Source organism: Alexandromys fortis, unplaced genomic scaffold (assembly GCF_014885135.2).
Source record: "Alexandromys fortis isolate MF-2015 unplaced genomic scaffold, M_Fortis_MF-2015_v1.1 scaffold_92, whole genome shotgun sequence".
Taxonomy (NCBI): domain Eukaryota; kingdom Metazoa; phylum Chordata; class Mammalia; order Rodentia; family Cricetidae; genus Alexandromys; species Alexandromys fortis.
In genome coordinates, this window is record NW_026067972.1 from 2,659,997 (window position 1) to 2,677,934 (window position 17,938).

The following is a 17,938-nucleotide window of genomic DNA, read 5'->3' on the forward strand; positions in this document are numbered from 1 at the left end:
CAGGATGCAATCCCTCAGTAAGGGTGAACGACATAGCGAGAAACCAGCAGCTCAGTGCCTCAGGTCCTGGGTGGCCACATGCTAGGCTGGCTCAGAACACGGAGCTTTGCCACTGGTCATACATTCCAGGGTCCCCATGTCCTTCTGTTCTGCAGCCCTGCCCCTCCCTATGCCAGTTTGCCCAAGAACCGGCTTCAGGGTGTGGTTCCTGTCCTGTTCCTACTCATCGTGAGGCCCAGCCTCAGCATGGTGCTCCCATCCTCCTACAGAGTAGAGTCCCTGACCCATGGACCCTCTTTCTGGGTCCACACACTTCTTGAGTCACTGCCCTGATCTAAGCTCCCAGCGAGAATCATCTTGCCTACTGGATCCTAAAGAATGGCAGCTATGAATATGTCTGGGGGTCTCCAGGCCCTCTGCCCACCACCACTAACATAGGTAGCCCTAAAAGATGACAAGGAAATATTGCATTAAGATGGGGTCCGCATGAAAAAAATCTCAAGTCTATGTTATTCTTACGGAAGGGAAAGGCAAAACTCGAGGGAGTTTCCAGGGACTGGGCCACTTGGTGGGTGGTTCTTTGGAACGCTTTCCAAGTGCACAGGTACAGAGTGTCCTGGGTCTCATTAAAGTGCAGATCAATGGTGTCTAAACTGGTATCTGGTCCGGGGCCTGCATTATGCATTATGACCAGCCTCCCAGGTGATGTCAGGGATGCTGATCCACGGACCACACTTTGAGCAACGAGCCGTAGCCTGTTTGTAAAAAGAGTTGTAAGCTACATTGGTCTCTAGGGCCACAGTGAGCCCAGATGGAGGCATTATGCAAATTAAAAGGTGCCCTTACTGCCTTGTTTGGCAAGCTGTGCACAAGCTGGCCTCCGGTGGGATACCCGCCATAGCCATCTGCAGCCGCCTGCTGGCCCCACTACTAACTGTTTGCATTTCCCATAGAACTGGAGGTTACTGAGTGGTTAGCCAGTTGGAAACAAGACTCCCCCATCTGCCTTCACTCTCAGCCCCTGTACTCTATATTCAGCCTTTTCTGCCTGGCTTCAGGCACCTAAAGCCTTAGAAGGTTTTCTGAAGGATGGACTGGGAGTGTGAAGGTGTTCACGTGAGTGTGAGTCTTTCTCCCACCGCCTAAGATCCAGTGTCAGTAGAACAGACCCACTGCGCGATTGGACAGTCCATGGGGCTCCAGTAAGTAAATCAATAAATAAATAACAAATAAAGGGCAGCTTGTCTTTTGCAAGTTGGGGGAGGGTAGAGAAGTGGGGGAGAAACTCTGGAAACAGGGCATGCCAGGTTGGCTTCAAGCCTCCCACCTGCCTCTGTCTTACACACTGCATGTCCTCTTTGAGCCCTGGTTTCCTTGTCTATAGACTGGGGGTGGGGGGGTGGGGTTCTGTGATCATACCCGAGTCTGAAATGAGATATCCTACAGGAAGCTTATCCAGTGTCTGACCCACTGTGTTGATCAACACTAGAACTTTCTGCATTCCAGGGGGAATGTATGACAGGGAAGATTAGGGTTCGTTCTCGGGAGAAATAACTCAGGAAGTGTTCAAAAATTCAAGTTGTGCTCCCTGTTTCTAGAACAGTGAAGCCAGAGAGCTCTAACACTATCTAACCTGAGTCCAAGGCACCCGGCATTCAGATGGGAAGGACTGAAGCCTGGAAAAAGGGAGAGGAAGACATGCCCCAGCCTCATAGCAACAGAGCAGCAGACCCAGCAACATGTGAAGGTCCTTGTGAGGTCCCCAGTCCCTGACAACCCTCGCCAGTTCTCTTCCGTTTCCTATACATGCGGCTCTGCTATACATCTGAAGATCCCAAGAATCTGACCAGTAGAACATGCTAGATGTGATGGGTACTACCCTTTATAGTCGCCTGCCAATTAGACAGCTCTATGGCTCTGAATCCGGAAGATACTGGAGTCATTGCTTGGAGGAGAGAGGTCCAGCAAAAACTGTCTATAGCAGATTGTGGGACATTCCCATCTTCAATCACTGAGGGTTTGTCTGTTTGTTGTTGTTTAAATTTCTATTATTATATGTAAGATTGTTTTGCCTGCATGTATGTATGTGCACCACAAGCATGGCTGGTGGCCACAGAAACTAGAAGGAGGTGCAGGTGAACTGAAGTTAGGGATGGTTGACCCACCTGTGGGCATTGGAACTGAACCTGCATCCTTTACAAGGGCAGCAGATGCTCTTAACTACGGAGCCATCTCTCCAGCCCTGTTCTGTTTGTTTTTGAGAGTCTCTTGTAGGCCTGGAAACCACTGAGATTTCTGTGTCACTGGAGCTCGCCTCCCACAAACATAGACACATGTTTTGCCACCTGTCACTGTATTACTCTGTTTTCACAAGTAGAACAATTCAATCTGACCGAGCCAAAGCTCGAGAAAAGCTTGAAGCCATTGTCCCAACCCAGCGGAGAGACACCCAGCTTACCATGGGTCCTGGGGCTCCATGCATTCCAGGTTCACCCTAAAACAGGAGATAGGCACTTGTCACTCAGGAGACACTGTTTATGACACAACCAAAGCTGGCAAGCCAAGGCAGGGGCGGAGACAGAATTACCTTTCTCCCCTTCACCATTTCCAGAGGGATGTCGCCTGTCAGGATAGCGCCCGGCTCTCCCTTCTCACCCTGCAATGCAGAGAATCTTTTAAAGTCCAGCCTCCTCCGGCCATCTTGTTCAAGGGGTCATTAAGACGTCTGCACTCCATCAGCATGACATCTCGTCTTCTGACCACCCCTCCAGCCCCACCTCTTCAGCATGGCCTTCTTGCTAGAGGATAGAACAGCCGCTTGCATGATGGAATGTTCTCTGAGCTTCCTTCCATGTCTGGTTGAGTTCACTGTCCAAGTGCACTCTCAAGGGCTCAGAGAACAGATATGTAGCCTCTTTCTCAGACCCCAATCCTGCCCCAGGATGGCTGTCTACTTCTTGCCAAAGATGCCCTTCCAGGAACCCCTGACTCCTGACAGGTTTGGTAGTTTGCTTTTCTAATGACTTGAGATCTGTCTCTATCAAGTATCCTTATTGTTGGTTAAACAGCTGAAATCTGAAGAGACAAAGCTGTAAGCATGGTGCCTCTCTCAACACAGGAGCCTCCTGTCTTCATGTACAACTCTCCCCCATTCTCCAAGTCTCTGTGCAAACGCCTTATTGGTTAAGCCAAGCTATTCTAGATGCCAGGAAAGAGATGATGGGAGACTGGGGGTTAAGGACACAGGATCCTGCTCCTAAACCCCTGTCCTCAGTAGGTCCTCTACTATCCCAAGACTTCCAGAAAGACATACATGAAGAGAATCAAGGCCAGGTGGAGAAAGTGGCATACCTCTGGGCCTCCACAGTAGCCCTGGGGAACTAGGCCAGCCATACAGCAACCTCCTTTCCATAGTTGGAAGTGGCCAGGGTACCAGGGTGAGCAGTGAAGCCCCTCTCTCCACCCCCCAAAGCCCGCAGCTAATATGTGGGTCTTACCACTTGGCTGGCGAGGAAAGGAAGTCCTGAGCAGCAGCGAGAGGCAAGCACAGAAGCATTAGATGCAGAGTGGCGGGAAGTGCAGTTGCTGGAAGGGCCGGAGCAGAGCTGCCTGGTGTCTGCCCCAGACATTCAAAGCAGCAGAAGATTAGAGGCAGGAGTAGCCCATGGAGTCTAGAGTCTAGGTCCACCTCCTTTGCCACATATGAAAAGGAGCATTGAAAGCAAGACCTTCCAGAGCCAACTCAAGCCCATCCCTCCTCTGCAAGCCCACGGCAGCGAAAGCACCCCAGACACCACCACTATCGTGTGCTTCCAAACGTTACCCAACACACTGAACTCTCTACTCCCTAGTGTAGAAGGCCAATAGTCTCTGGGGCCTCTTTCCTCATCCTGGGGGTAATGTGGCACCATTGGGACAAAGGCCCTGAGAAAACTGCAATTCCTACTCCTCTCAGAGAGGATGCTTCTTCTCGACTCCCAGGGAGGTGTAGCCCCTTCTCTGCAGCCCCTGAAATAGCAGGATACTCTGCCCCTGTCCTGTCGTTGTCTTTCTATAATACTTGGTACAAGAAACTTCTGGGTCCCTTAGGGGATCATAAGATGAGAGAGAGAGAGAGAGAGAGAGAGAGAGAGAGAGAGAGAGAGAGAGAGAGAGAGAGAGAACACACAAATAGTTGTGGGACTAAGTCAGTATAATCCAGAGTCATTGCCATCTATTCATGGACGTTTCTGTCCGCTTCAGCTATGAAACCTTCTAGGAAGTTGACCGTAAGAGGTCATGTGGGGCTACAAAGGGTGGCTCTGAGTCCCGGGGCTCTCCAGGAGTGACCTGTATGACATGTACTTCAACTGCACAATGTCCAACTTGCAATCACCAAATACTGGAACTCATTTCATTCATTGATCGTTATTCTTCCATCCAGCAAGTGTTTGGGGTGTCATTTGGGGGCCAGACTCTGTACTAATCCCAGAGCTTCAGAAATGTCTGTAGCCAGGAAGCACATACGATAACCAGGAGACAAGATGGGTCAACATGTGAGAACAATGTTGAGCCGTACTTTCTTTTCAGATGGGGGAAGAGTGGAATCAACAATGTGACATCAGGGAAGTCATCAGATAGATTGAGAGTAACTGTGGAAAGGCACGGTATTTCTTCGGGATGATAAAAAAAAAATTCTAGGGGCTGGAGAGATGGCTCAGAGGTTAAGAACGCTGGCTGCTCTTCTAGAGAACTGGGGTTTGAGTCCCAACATGCACGTATCCCCAAATAACCTTCATTGTCTTCAGTTCCAGGGGATTTGATGCCCTCTCTAGCATCTGCAAGCACTGAATGCATGTGGTGCATAGTCATGCATGCAGGCCAAATACTCATGCACATAAAAATAAAGTAAAAATCTTAGCGAAAGAAAGCATCCTAGAATCAGAGAGTGTTGGTGGTTGTGAGTCTTCTAAATGTCACTGTCGGGTCTGACTCTCCAGAAGGAAACAGCTGGCCAACTGGAGGGAGACGGTCAGCCAATTCCAAGCACATCCCCACCCAGGCATCAGGGTCTTACCTGTTCTCCTTTCAGACCTGGGAATCCAGGCACGCCAGTGTCACCTTTTGGTCCTCTGGGGCCCTGCAAAGAATTGTTGAAGGACACTGTGTTGATGGTTAAAAGGTTTTACAGAGAAAGAAAAACATTGCTGTTTTCCTCTTTCTCTGTCTGTCTCTGTGTCTCTCTCACTCCCTCAGAACAACCACTTTTCAAGCAGGTAGAAGTCATGATTAACTCGATTTATTTCTAACTGTAAGAAGGCTGGAAACCGGGGACAGACGGCAGCACCAAGTGTTAAGAGGCCTGGAGAGCCCACACGGCTGTGGAGAATGAAGCATACTTTCGAGGTTAACACAGTGGGGCATGTCAGGGACCTGGCCAGGGAACTACTCCTAGAAAGGCTGTTCACCTTAAGACAAGATGCTTTTCCTTCCCAGGCCTTTGGTGCAGTTTCTATGGCGGGGCTGAGATTCTGTGGCATCAGCCCCTCTTTCGTCAGGAGGATCTATTTCTTTTTCTTCTCTCCTGTCTTTTTCTTTTGGGTGCTGACCAGAACCTAAGGCTGCTTTTTCAAGTCCCTAATCAAGGATCTGTCTTTCTTGCTCTGTTTCTAAAGCACCCCGCTCCCGCTATGTGGCTGTGGACCACCAGATGGCCGATGGCCGTGTTTATCTTCTCCTTTCTCCTCCTCCAGGAAACTGTGAGATTTGCAGTTTGTCTACTCTGGGTTTTCCTAAATGCTAATGAAACGTCCTTGTGCTTCCCATGTGAGTACGTTATTTCTTTTATTATTGAAACTAAGAACCCCATAAGGAGACCCCAATTTTCATGGTGTATGATGGCTCTGCTGCTGCTGAGGCTCCCCAAGACTTCCAGAACTACCTCTTTCCTGCCTTTTAATTCTTTGATAGAGAAAATGAGCCTGTCTCTGCATCCCTAGACAGCATCACTCCTTTGAACATCGGGTTTCTGCAGGCAGGCAGATGCTATTGGATCTGTTCTCTTTTGGTCCTCCTGGGCTGACTCACCCACAGCTCCCCTGGAACCTGTACCTGGCTGCCCAACATTTGCCCCACAGGATGGGATCCAGCATCCTAGCTCGCCATTAATATTGGCAGGACCTCACACTTCATCGCCCATGCCCTGGAGGTGACTCCCTTCCGCTGACCTCCTCACACTGGACCTGTTGTCCTGAACTAAAGCTCGTGCCACCCCTGCTGGGCTGCAGAGTCATATCGGGCACACCAGCCAGAGGCCACGCTCTTCAACTCCAGCAGACCCAGAGAACTGGTGACAGGAACTGGTCTACTCATGGTGTCCACTGTCCCCAGGCATCTTATTGCTTTATTGTTATTTAACCTTTCACAAGCCCTGTCTTGCCTGTAGGTGAAAGGGTATGCTTCTATCGCAGTGAGAACATGGAAATAGTTCAGTGCTATTGTTTAGCAGCAAACTTTTCATTCTTTCTTTTTCAAATAATTTTAAATATAGACCAAATAGGCAAAATCAGTTAAGGGGGAACCTCACTTCTGGGGTGTGTGGTCTGGATCCTGTTCATGACCTGCCCCCACTCCCTGCAGAGGCCCCTCAGAAGATAGGATCATTTGCATGGAGGAAGGCATGTTGGAATGTTCCAGAATGTGCTCTGAGTCTTGAAATGGCTGCCTTGGGGACTGCAGCTAAGAGGTAGGACCTCTTCTGCTAACAATAATGTTGCCTCCCCTCCCCCACTTCTGTTCTAATGTCTAGTGAACATGGTAATTTTTTACCATCATCATAGTTAATGATCATTTAGAAAATACAAAAACGTTCCAGTGTATTACAAAAAGAAAATATGAAAAGTTCAGAAAAGTCTGAGAAGATAAAAAGATCATTTACAGTTCAGCTGTCAGGAACACATTTTTATGACAGTTTTATCCATTTCCTTCATTTGTCCCAGAAACGGCATTTCAGGCCTTTCCAAGTTGCAGAGTTTCAGAGAAACAGGTCCCACCCTGGGGTCAGCCTTGGCCTTCTGCATAAGCACAATACACCAGACAAAACTGATCGCTTCTCATATAAGAGCACACCGCCCTCCTACAAAGGCGCACACAGGCTGTTAATTTCAGCCCTCTGCTCTGTGACTGTCCTCTGTCCTCCTCTCTACACCACTGCCTTCCTGTGTCTCGAGGGGCTTTATCTGCCCAGTCTGTCACTTGAAACACTAGGGTTACCCAGCTGCCCAGGGATGGATGGCACCGGGGTAGAGACAGAATACCTAGCCCTCTATAGCTGTCATAGAGTACACACACACACACACACACACACACACACACACACACACACACACACACACACGGGAGAATCTGTCACTTAACGCAAAAAAGAATCACAAAAAGGTAAAAATAAACCCAATGGGTCTCAAAGAAGGGGATGCTTCTGGAGAGGGTATGAAAAATGGATGCATGCGGTGTTGCTAGAGCTTGGTCATGCGTGGATAGAGGGAAACAGCATCTCAGGTAGGAACAAGATGAGCATAGTGCCTGAGCGCAGGTGGACGCTGACCACTACAGAACTTACTGGAAATCCGGGTAGCCCAGGCACACCATCCGGCCCCTGTAACACACCAAGGACAAAGAGTTCTCAGAGTCAGAAGTACCATGCCTCAGGGACCACTGTCCCTCAGGAGGGCATCAGCCCAGGCCTGTTTTACCCAGCAGGGTCCACTGTTCCCCTGCCTAGGATCCAAGCCTATTTGCACCCAGTGTGAATCCCTGTCCCATTTTGTAGAAGGGGGTGCTGGAGACTGGTAGGCAAAGTGCCACCAAGTCACACAGCTGTTGGCGATGGAGGCAGGGAGCAGGGACCGTCCTCAAGTACCCAGGGGCTCACACTGCTCCTCAAGCTGCCACTATCCCTTACTGAAGCTTCCTCTGCATGATGTCACTCAGTGTGAAATGCCCTGGAGTGATGGACAGCAAGAGAACCTGGGTTAGTCCGCTCTGAAGATGGACTTGAGGATAGGCTGGGGGGGGGAGCTGGGGGGAGAAGTGCATGCTGGGAGTAAGACTTTTATTAAAGAGATGGTGATTTTTTTTTAAGGACATCACAAATGGCGTGTGTACTTCACCACACAGGGTCACAACCCCCATTTGAGCTAAGACAGGTCAGAGGAGATAGATAGATAGATAGATAGATAGATAGATAGATAGATAGATAGATAGATAGATAGATAGATAGATGATGGATTGATGGATGGGTGGATAAATAGATGATAGATAGATGGATGGGTAGATGGATAGATGATAGATAGACAGACAGATATATAGATAGATATTTAGATGGATGGATGGATGGATGGATGGATGGATTGGTGGATGGATGGGTGGATGGATAGATGGATTGATAAATAGATGATAGATGAATGAATGTGTAGATGGATAGATGATAGACAGACAGACAGATAGATGGATAAATGAATGAATGGGTAGATAGATTAGATAGATAGATAGATAGATAGATAGATAGATAGATAGATAGATAGATAGATAGATAGAGATAGATAGACAAGAACTAGAGAGGAGTCAGCAAAGTATCTCTGCAAATAAAAGTGCAGCCAGCCTTGATGATCTGAGTTCAATCCCTGGAACCCATGTTTAAGAAGACGTAGGGATGAACCAGCTCTACCAATTTGTTCTCTGACCTCCACATACACTGCATGGCACACACACGTCACCCTTTCATAATACCCCCTTCACTACACACACACACACACACACACACACACACACAGAGTCAATAAATTAGACTTTAAAAACAACTAGATAGAAACAAGCGTCTTAACCCACTGGTTATGAGGAAAGGGGACAGGAAGGTAACGACTTGAGTCCTCTTAGGAGGAAGTTGCCACAGAGAAAGGTGAAGCTTGATCCAGCCTCAGGGGTGAGGGGGGCCTGGACTCACCCCCGGGAAGGACATTAATGGGGAAGGAAGTGTGGAAGGTGAGGGCTGGAATGCAGAACCCAGGCTCAGGGCCCAGCACCACAGAGCGCCTGCTCACCTGCTTGAGGTTAGGCTGTTTCGCTTGCTTTACCATCAACCACTCACACTCCAAACCTCTCTTTAGTAATTCGGGGAGAACAAAGACCCCCATGAATGATTTTTTTTCCAGTGGCTGGCCTGCTTAGGCTTTGAATACTGGGTCTGTGGATTATTTGTTTCAGAAGCAATCAATGGAAGGGGGCCCTGTGGGACACAACAAAGAAGAGGCTGCTGTTCATAGGAGGAAGCTGGGGCCAGAGGCACCACCAGATAGCTGCAGAAATCTTGAGTTACATTCCAGGTCCTCTCCCAACATCATGCATAGCCAGCCTCCCTGGGTGGCTGGGTGGGCTTCCCCAGAGCATCTGCTGGGCACAGCTGTGGGCATGCACCTTTGGCTCCACAGTGACTTGCTGAGTACCATGGTGTGATAAGCACTTTCACCTCCCCCACTTGGCTATCCCAAAGTCCGGAAAGAGAACCAGGGACTCTGAGTGGCCTGCATAGACAAGGCTGGACCTCAGGGCTCCTATAGCCAGCACTGTCCATTCTCCCCGCCCCCCATACCCATCAGATGCCATGGGAGTTTATTGAACAAAGAGAATCTGCTTCCTTCTTTTGAGATCCTATCAAGTGTGGGTCAATGCTAAAGCCTCAGAGAGTCATGTGAGTCTGTTGTCTGTTCATTTCCTCATCTCTAAAATGGTGTGAGGAAAATTGAAGTGGGCCTCAGTCCTCCCGTGGGTCCAGCGTCCCATTAGGGCAGCCCTGTTCAAAGAAACAAGACTGAGCTGACATGCATGGGGCCACAGCATCGCGCAGATGGCATGGTGTGAGGAGCGCTCTGATCTCACACAGAACTCTGGTGCATGGGATGGAACACTTCTGCTCAACTGAACGCCAGTCTCCACAATGACATCAGTATTAGACAAGCGTCTCAGAAACTCGGGCTCTCTTCCTTTTGACTTTGAGAGCTCCAGCAACTGAAAGGATTCCAACCCAACCCAACACTTCCAAGTGGGGAATCTGGATAGAAGCCTCTCTCAGGCGCAACCACAGATACAAACCGGAGGTCCCATAAGCTCAGGAATGTCCGAGAAATTCACGGATCCATTAGTGATGTTGAGCAAAGACTGAAAGAGAAAAATTACTCAGTGAGGACAGAGGGCGGCTTGTGCTTCTCCTTGCTTCTGGCAAGGAGACCTTAACTGAAGTCACCCAGCATGGAGTACATTGATATATTGATCACACCTCAAAGTCACTGCCAAACACTCACGACCCTCCCACTCCCCGTCAAACAGTCCCAGCCTGCCAGTCACTTTTCTTTTTTAATTAACTTTAAAATTACTCAGATGAATGTTTTTAAAATTGTAAATGTATGTATACATACATATATACACACATACGTACATGTGTGCCCATATATATGTATGTATGTGTGTATGTATGTATGTATGTGTAAAATAACTCATGTATGTCATTATTTTACATAAAAGGCATCAGGCTGTGTGAACTCCCCTTCGACTCATTCTTTTCCACTCAATCATCTTGTGTGGAGAGCTTTCCATGTGCAATTCTGGAAGACATCTATTTTTAGTTTGAACAGACTGTCAGGGAGCCCTCCAAAGGGGCTGTGCAATTTACACTTCCCCCACAAGCACTCAAGATTGTCTATTTCCCCACATGCCTGGCACTTTTAAATCACACTCTTTTCCTCTTAACTCTGGTCATTCTTTTTTCTAGGTCTTTGGGATTTTGTTTTCCTTTCTCATGTCTGCCTGCTTGGTTGTTATTCTCTTAGAAGTTCCATGGTCTTTCTCAAATGCAGTGGCCTATTATGTGTATATCTGATGGACAAAGGGATGGATGGAAGGATGGATGATGGATGGCTGGCTGGATGGATAGATGGCTGGATGGATGGATGGCTGGGTGGATGGATGGCTGGGTGGATGGATGGATGAAGGGAGGGAAGGATGGATGGAGGGATGGATGGATGGATGGATGGATGGATGGATGGATGGATAGACAAACAGGCAGGCATACATCTGATCCAGCCACAGTTCAGCTTCTATCACTCTAGTAACCCCCAAGCCTGCTACCCACTGTCAGCGAGTTCCTGGTGTCCTGACACAGCCAACACAGTTCTGTCTGTCTCCTCCCTTGACTCAGGGTACTGCTGCCACCAGAACACTGAGAGTCACCGAGAGTCCTATCCGCATGCCTGCTCAGGAAAACTCTTTCTTGTCTAGGCCCTGCCCAAAGATACTTCCTCCAGAAAGTCCTCCTTGATTTCTGCGGGCTATGGGTCACACTCTGGCCCAGTCATCCTCTTAACGGCCAGGAGAGCTTGCCTCTTAGTTGACTATAAGACCCGGGTCTGGTGCAGACCGTGAGTGCAGGAATGTTTGTATCAGTGTTTCTTTTTGTTTGTTTATTTGTTTTGTTTTTGTTTTTTCAAGACAGCGTTTCTCTGTAGCTTTGAAGCCTGGCCTGGAGCTAGCTCTTGTAGACCAGGCTGGCCTTGAACTCACAGAAATTCAACTGCCTCGACCTCTGGGATTAAAGTGCTGGGATTAAAGGCATGCACCACCACCACCCGGGCATGAATGTTAATGGTAGGCACAGAGATTTAAATGGCACTTCTCAGATGAGGACAGGCAGAAGACAAGGAGCTCGCAGGAGGACAGGCAGGTTATCAAGTCTTTGTTTGTGATATGGATTAATGATGACATCAAAATCACACATTACTATTTCTCTGGAAATGGGGGTCAGTGTGGGGAGAGCTTGCTCTGCTCATCTGTGCAGAGAGCTTTCCAAGTGAAAATTTGGAATTTGTCTATTAATAGTTTTAAACAAATTGCTAAAGAGACATCCAATGAGATCATCTGAAGATGCCTCCCTGACAAGAACTGGCCCTCAGGGGTATAATCTGAAGATAAATCTCAGGGTATATATCTGGCTTCTCTTGGTCTCTTTACTCCCACACCGGAAGATGGAGGATGCTTTCTGATGGTAGTTTGGGGGCATGCTCAGCACTATCCTTCTCTCTCTTGTCTGACTCTGGAGTTAGTGAGCAGGCATGTGTGGCTCTCCTACAGGGCAGAGGCCACCAGCCTCCACATACCCTCTGCCATAATTGAGCAGGTCTGCTCTCCCATAGGGTGAAGGCCGTTAGCACACCTTTGCCAGCAGTGAGCATGTGATCTCAGGCCTGCGTCTCCAGCTTTGACTTTCTTTTTTCTTTTATCTTTTTTTAATTAATTAATTTATTTATTAAAGATTTCTGTCTCTTCCCCACCGCCGCCTCCCCTTTCCCTCCCCCTCCCCCAATCAAGTCCCCCTCCCTCGTCAGCCCAAAAAGCAATCAGGGTTCTCTGCCCTGTGGGAAGTCCAAGGACCACCCACCTCCATCAAGACATAAAACAGCTTTGACTTTCTTTCTCAACAGTTCAGAACCTCAGTCAGTTGAGAAGGCAAGCCAGATTTATTTGGGACTTCCTCAAGATTCCAGTACTTTCTAGGCTGATATTTGACCCCAATGTAGGACAGCGGTGGCATGGAGGGGGTAGGGACAAACAGGTGAGCTTGCTGGCAGGTGTAGGCTCTGACACTCTACATAGCCATCAGCCCTGTAGTCCTGAAGGGTCAGGTGACCTGCTGTCCCCTTTAGTAAAGCAGAAGGCACGTGGCCAAGCTCCAATCTGGATGATACTCACACTGGACAGGACCTCAACACGCCCAGGGGGCCCTCTGGGCCCGGGGGGGCCCACAGTGCTGGTTCCGTCCATTCCCCGATCGCCCTAGTTATAGTAGAGGGAAGTAAGAACAAAGCTCTCAGTCCGTGGATAATGCTTCTATAACCTTCTAGAAAGACCCCCACCTCAGATGGGCTAACTTACCTTGGGTCCTTGTTCTCCTTTTTCTCCTTTGGGACCCTGACAAAAATAACCAAACAATGAAGAGACATTCTTTGGTTTTCTCCTGTCTGCTGGTGCATTCGGCCTAACTGGCATCTTGCCAACTCTCCCTAATTTCTGCAATCAATGCTATACCAGGTGATGGAATCAAAAAGAGGGGGGAAATTCCCCTCCCAGGGTGAGAAGAGAAGTACCCACAGAGGGCAAGCCTCAGAGGCCCCCTCCCAGCCTGCAAGTGTCCCCTGACTCCACCCTCGGATCCTGGGCATACACGACGCTCTGTTTTCTGTGCCCAGAAGTTATTCCCTGGGCACTTGGCATTGTTTCATGTCACAAAGATCATAAGATCCAGTGGAGGGTCTTCATGCAGGCATACCACAAAGGACAAGGGCAATGCCTTCTGGGGGTGAGGGAGCACGCAGGGCACTTGCTAGGAGCACAGCATTTTTAAAGGGGGCAAAGTGACTCTAACATGGTGACCGGAAGCCATGAAGCAGAGATGGCCAGTAGTGAGGAACTGGCCAGCGGGGACAAAGATGACTATCAAGTTTTCCTACGTGAGTCTGTGCGAAGCTTCTATGTGGCCCCTGGAGAAAGGGCCTGAGATAAACACCTTACAGGCTGCGCAGCTCGGGGTCAGCAATAAGCACCTTACAGGCTGCAATAAGCGCCTTAGAGACTGCACATTTTGGACCCTGTGATGAGTACCTTACAGCCTTCAATGGGCACCTTACAGGCTGCACGGCTCAGGGCTGGAGTGTGACTCATGAAAAAGAGAAAGGCCAGGTGCCCCCCCCCCCCGCCTCTTCACTCAGGTACGATAGCAGGACGGTGCTCATAAAAGGGTTCATAAAGTTTACTTACACTTGGAGAAGAGGGTCCCGTGAGTTTGGGTTTGCTCAGCGGCTGGATGTTTCCCGAGCCTTCAAAGTCCTCGGGGAGAAGGAGAAGCGAGGATTTCAGAGCTCACTGCCAGGCACTTGCTTGTGCCAGGTGGAATGCTGGGAACTGGGGGCTCGCAGGGAGCTCAGCAAAACCTCTACCCTCGGGTCAGTACCCGGTGTGCTGTGCCTTCCAATGGTCCTTTCTAACCATCACTCTGCAGCCATGGAAAGGGCGAAAGTACCTCAAATCCAAGTTCTGTTGTACATCCAGGACCTGGGGGTCCAGGGGGTCCAGGAGGCCCCGGTGGTCCCATGACCCCAGGAGTGCCAGCTTGTCCGTTTTTCCCTGGGGGTCCTGGTAAGCCTCGGTTGCCAGGGTCTCCCTGTTAGGAAGAAGACAGGATAGTTACCAGCTGCAATTCCCCGTGGAAGAAGAGTGTGTGCACCTGAGTCAGAAGATGACTCCTTGAAGCTAATTAAGTTGGGAAATTCTCTGATGGGCGCTGCTTGATGGCCCAGAACAGCTGCTTCACTAATTGACATTCCCCTTTGCCAACGTGCTCACCAGAGCGGTGAGGAAGGGGGAGCATTGCAGGGGAACGCTCCCCGCTGTCCCAGCTGGCCTCTGTTCCCTGAGCCACTGCTCTGAGGAGTGCTTCTCTCTGCCCTGTGACATTTATGGGTTCAGGCCGCTGGCCCAGGGGCACACTGATAGCAAAGGGAAGAGGGGGGAGGGAAAAGCTGTTCTCAGTTACCTTCTCGCCAGCCGAGCCGTTAGGTCCTCTTGCTCCCTGAAACACATGAACACAGGGGCCAATTAGGATGTGTCAGACTAGTTTCACTCAGAGGAAAATACAGCATTACAGTCATTGAGCAGGATACAACTGGATCGTTCTATCTGGGTTTGGTTGGTGTCTCCAAGCTGAGCACACTACCATGGCTATCAGTCTGCCAAACAAGTCAGGCCCACACCTCGAGAAACCCATTCCTCAATAATTAATCAACTCCACCCCCCCCCACACACACACTTTGAGATTAAACTAAAGCAGCTGGCATGAAGCAGTCTCAGAGAATCACACTGAGGAGGCTGACTCCAGCCCCACCCCCACCCTCTGCCATGACGGAGGTTAAGGGGTGCTTCCAGTTTTAAACCAAAAGAAGGGGTAGTGGCTAATTGTGATTATCGGTTTAGTTGGGTTGAGGAGCACCTTGAAGATCTGAGAGCACACATCTGGACATGTCTGTGAGGGAGTCTCCAGAGAGCATTACAGAAGCGAGCAAGACCTGCCCTGAATGTGGGTAGAACCTTTCCATAGGCTGGGGGCCCATGGGTCAAGTTGGAAGAAACAGGGAGCCAACTAGCACTGCATCCACACCACCCCAACCTCTCTCTCCTCTGCCACGGGAGTTCCCAGATTCGTTCTGCTACATCTCTTGCTGCCACGCTTCTGCCTCACCATGGCCCAGGCACAAACAATGGAGCTAGGCAAGCAGGCCTGAACCTCTGCACCTGTGAGCCCAAGTAAGGCTGTTCCCCAGCAGGAGACGGTCCAGACATTACGTGGCCACACAGAAGCTGTGACATTGATCATGACATGCCCGCCACTGAAGACTGCATCTCTCCTTGCCTCTTTCCAGGGCTAGATCAAACCCATAGCAATAACCCACATCACCCATAGGTTGGGTGGCGAGTCTACAATACCCATCCTCAACTAAGATGGGCGTCACCTGGCTGGAAGTAACTAGGAATGCCAATGTGAAACAGGCAAGAAGCTGACAAGGTCTCTGCCACGGGGAGGAACTGTAGAGACCGAAAGGCCCTGCATAGTGGTGGAGAATGCAAGAGCAGGAGGCAGCCCAGGAGGAGGCAGAAGTAGGGGTGACCCTGGAGGAAGCAGAAGTATCCCCAGGAGCCTATGACAGGGAGACAGGCTGAGTTCCTACATCAGGACGGCCATCCAACACCAACCAGCTCCCCTCACCTTCAAAACACACCCCTGTCAAAGAACACCTGTGAGTGCCCTAGTACCACATTAAAAAAAAAATACGAGTTCTTTTCAGGAGTGAGGTGGGGTAGAGATCTGGAAGCTTAGAAGGTGCATGGGCACCCAAAATGAGATCAGTTTTGGAGGAACCCTGCCTGATGGACAGTCTACTCTTACCACGCTTACTGAGAAACTCACAAGCCTCAGACGCAGTCACTGCCCACTTCCTTAATGGCCTGTGCCAACAGGGGCCTAAGAATGAAACGGAGATGCCAATTTTGAAAGCAAACACAGAGGAAGAATCAGCGGTCTGAGGGAAGGCAAGACTAGGAAGGAGACAAAGTCAACAACAGAACAAAGGGAATTAATGCAACCAGAACTTTAATATACTCAGAGAGAAAAGGGACGGTATTGTGTAACCATGAAACAAGAACCAACTATTATGAGATGAAAATTATCTCAGAATAATGGGTATGAAAAAGAGCCAGTTAAGAGTCATGGATATAAAAACATATCATGGTTAAAAATGAAGAACTCTATGGGAATAAAAGAGATATATCCCAAAGAGAAAATTAACAAAGAAAACCAAAGACCAGGCTACAGAATTGCTCCAAAAGGCAGTACAAAAGAACAAAAGACCCAGAAAGAATGACCAAATGGAGCTCAGAGGATAGGCAGGAATTCCGATATCTGATCAAATAGAATAAAAAAATAAAGAGACTAGAGAAAGCAGCATGAGAGAGCAGTAACTGGACAACCATGCACTTGACCTCGGAAGAAGGCAGAGGGGCTCTCCTGAGCACTTCTGGAAAACCAAGAAACAAAAACACCACAATCCAGAGGGCTCCAGAGTTAACAACATCCCACCCCAAGGCTAGTTAGTACCAAATGGGAAAATACATCTTTTAAAGAATCCTATCCAGTGACAGGACATGGGGATTTCAATACGTCAAGAAAAAAAAAAAAAAAAAAAGGACTCCTGAAATTTGCCAAAGGGAAAAGTCAAATGGCCTTAGGTAGGTTGAGTGAGCATGGCAGCAAAATCTGTCCCAGAAAACAGCGAGACTACCTTCAAATCTCAGGGGCAAATGGTTTCAAATTTAAAATTGCATACACAGCTAAATAAAACACGATGTCATTATTAGGGTTCGGAACTCCCTATCTAGACCAGGCTGGCCTCAAAACATAGAGATCCACCTGCCTCTGCCTTCTGGGTGCTGGAGTTAAAAGCGTGCATCTGCACATTAGGCTAAAAGGAGAATTTTAAGCAGCTAAAATCTAGAAAGTTTGCACAGACCCTCTCTGAAAACACTACAGGGATACGGTCCTGCAAGAATAGTCTAGGAGGAAGCGCAGGATGTGGGAAGCAGTGAAAGGTGACTGCTTTTGGAACTACTCATTCACTCAAAAGGTTGCTTAAGGCAGGACTTCTCTCCTTCCGTCTGAGTCCAACACACTTCCTCGTCTAGTGGTTTGGCCAAGACACAGGTAGGAAGCCAGAAACTGAATAATTCTCAGGTTCCTTCCAGCTGGCTCTGGGAACGCTTGCTGGAGATGAGCCTAAACAAAGTTCTTCAGATGACCAACAAAAGTGAGAGCAACCCTGGGAAGCCCAGCACTGAGACAAGCCACCCATAGACCCAGACAGCCATTCTCCTCTTTCCAGGCTCTCTGCTCAGCAGCTGCAATAATCTTCCTCAGGCCCCAGGGGCTCCCTGTGTGAGGCTCAGGATTCTCTGGTGAGAGCTGTCCAGGAGTGTTGGGATGAAGACAAGTGCCTGGTCTGTATGGGGCACGAGGACAAGGTTCCACATCTCAATAATAGTTCCTTGGTTGGGAGACCCTGCTCAGTCCTTGGGCTAATGATGGGGACAGTGCAGGAAAAGCATTGGACCTGTAGGAGGAGGCACCAGACCCCAGGCAGGGAGAGCGTGCTGGAGTGCACCAAATTGTACACCCAGATCATTTGGTAGCTGGTCCTAGACAGCCTGGCAGAACCCCTGGTGCCTCCTTAGCCCAGGAGCCACCAGGGATGCAGAAGGAAATGGAACTCTAAGCAGAGGAAGTAGCCATGACCAGAGCCATCACCCCCAC

The 17,938-nt window shown here is 49.1% G+C and overlaps 1 protein-coding gene across 1 annotated transcript in view; it reads right to left on the reverse strand.

The window, feature by feature from the left end:
* The window catches only part of Col15a1 (collagen type XV alpha 1 chain), a 100,452-nt gene that overhangs the window by 19,714 nt on the left and 62,800 nt on the right, over nt 1–17,938 (reverse strand). The window contains exons 15-24 of the mRNA XM_050156021.1: nt 14,615–14,650; nt 14,102–14,242; nt 13,840–13,908; nt 12,958–12,993; nt 12,775–12,858; nt 10,126–10,191; nt 7,598–7,633; nt 5,057–5,119; nt 2,588–2,656; nt 2,459–2,494 (exon numbers count right to left, since the gene is read on the reverse strand). Coding sequence (XP_050011978.1) covers nt 2,459–2,494; nt 2,588–2,656; nt 5,057–5,119; nt 7,598–7,633; nt 10,126–10,191; nt 12,775–12,858; nt 12,958–12,993; nt 13,840–13,908; nt 14,102–14,242; nt 14,615–14,650 — 636 coding nt within the window. The remainder of the gene's footprint in view (nt 1–2,458; nt 2,495–2,587; nt 2,657–5,056; nt 5,120–7,597; nt 7,634–10,125; nt 10,192–12,774; nt 12,859–12,957; nt 12,994–13,839; nt 13,909–14,101; nt 14,243–14,614; nt 14,651–17,938) is intronic.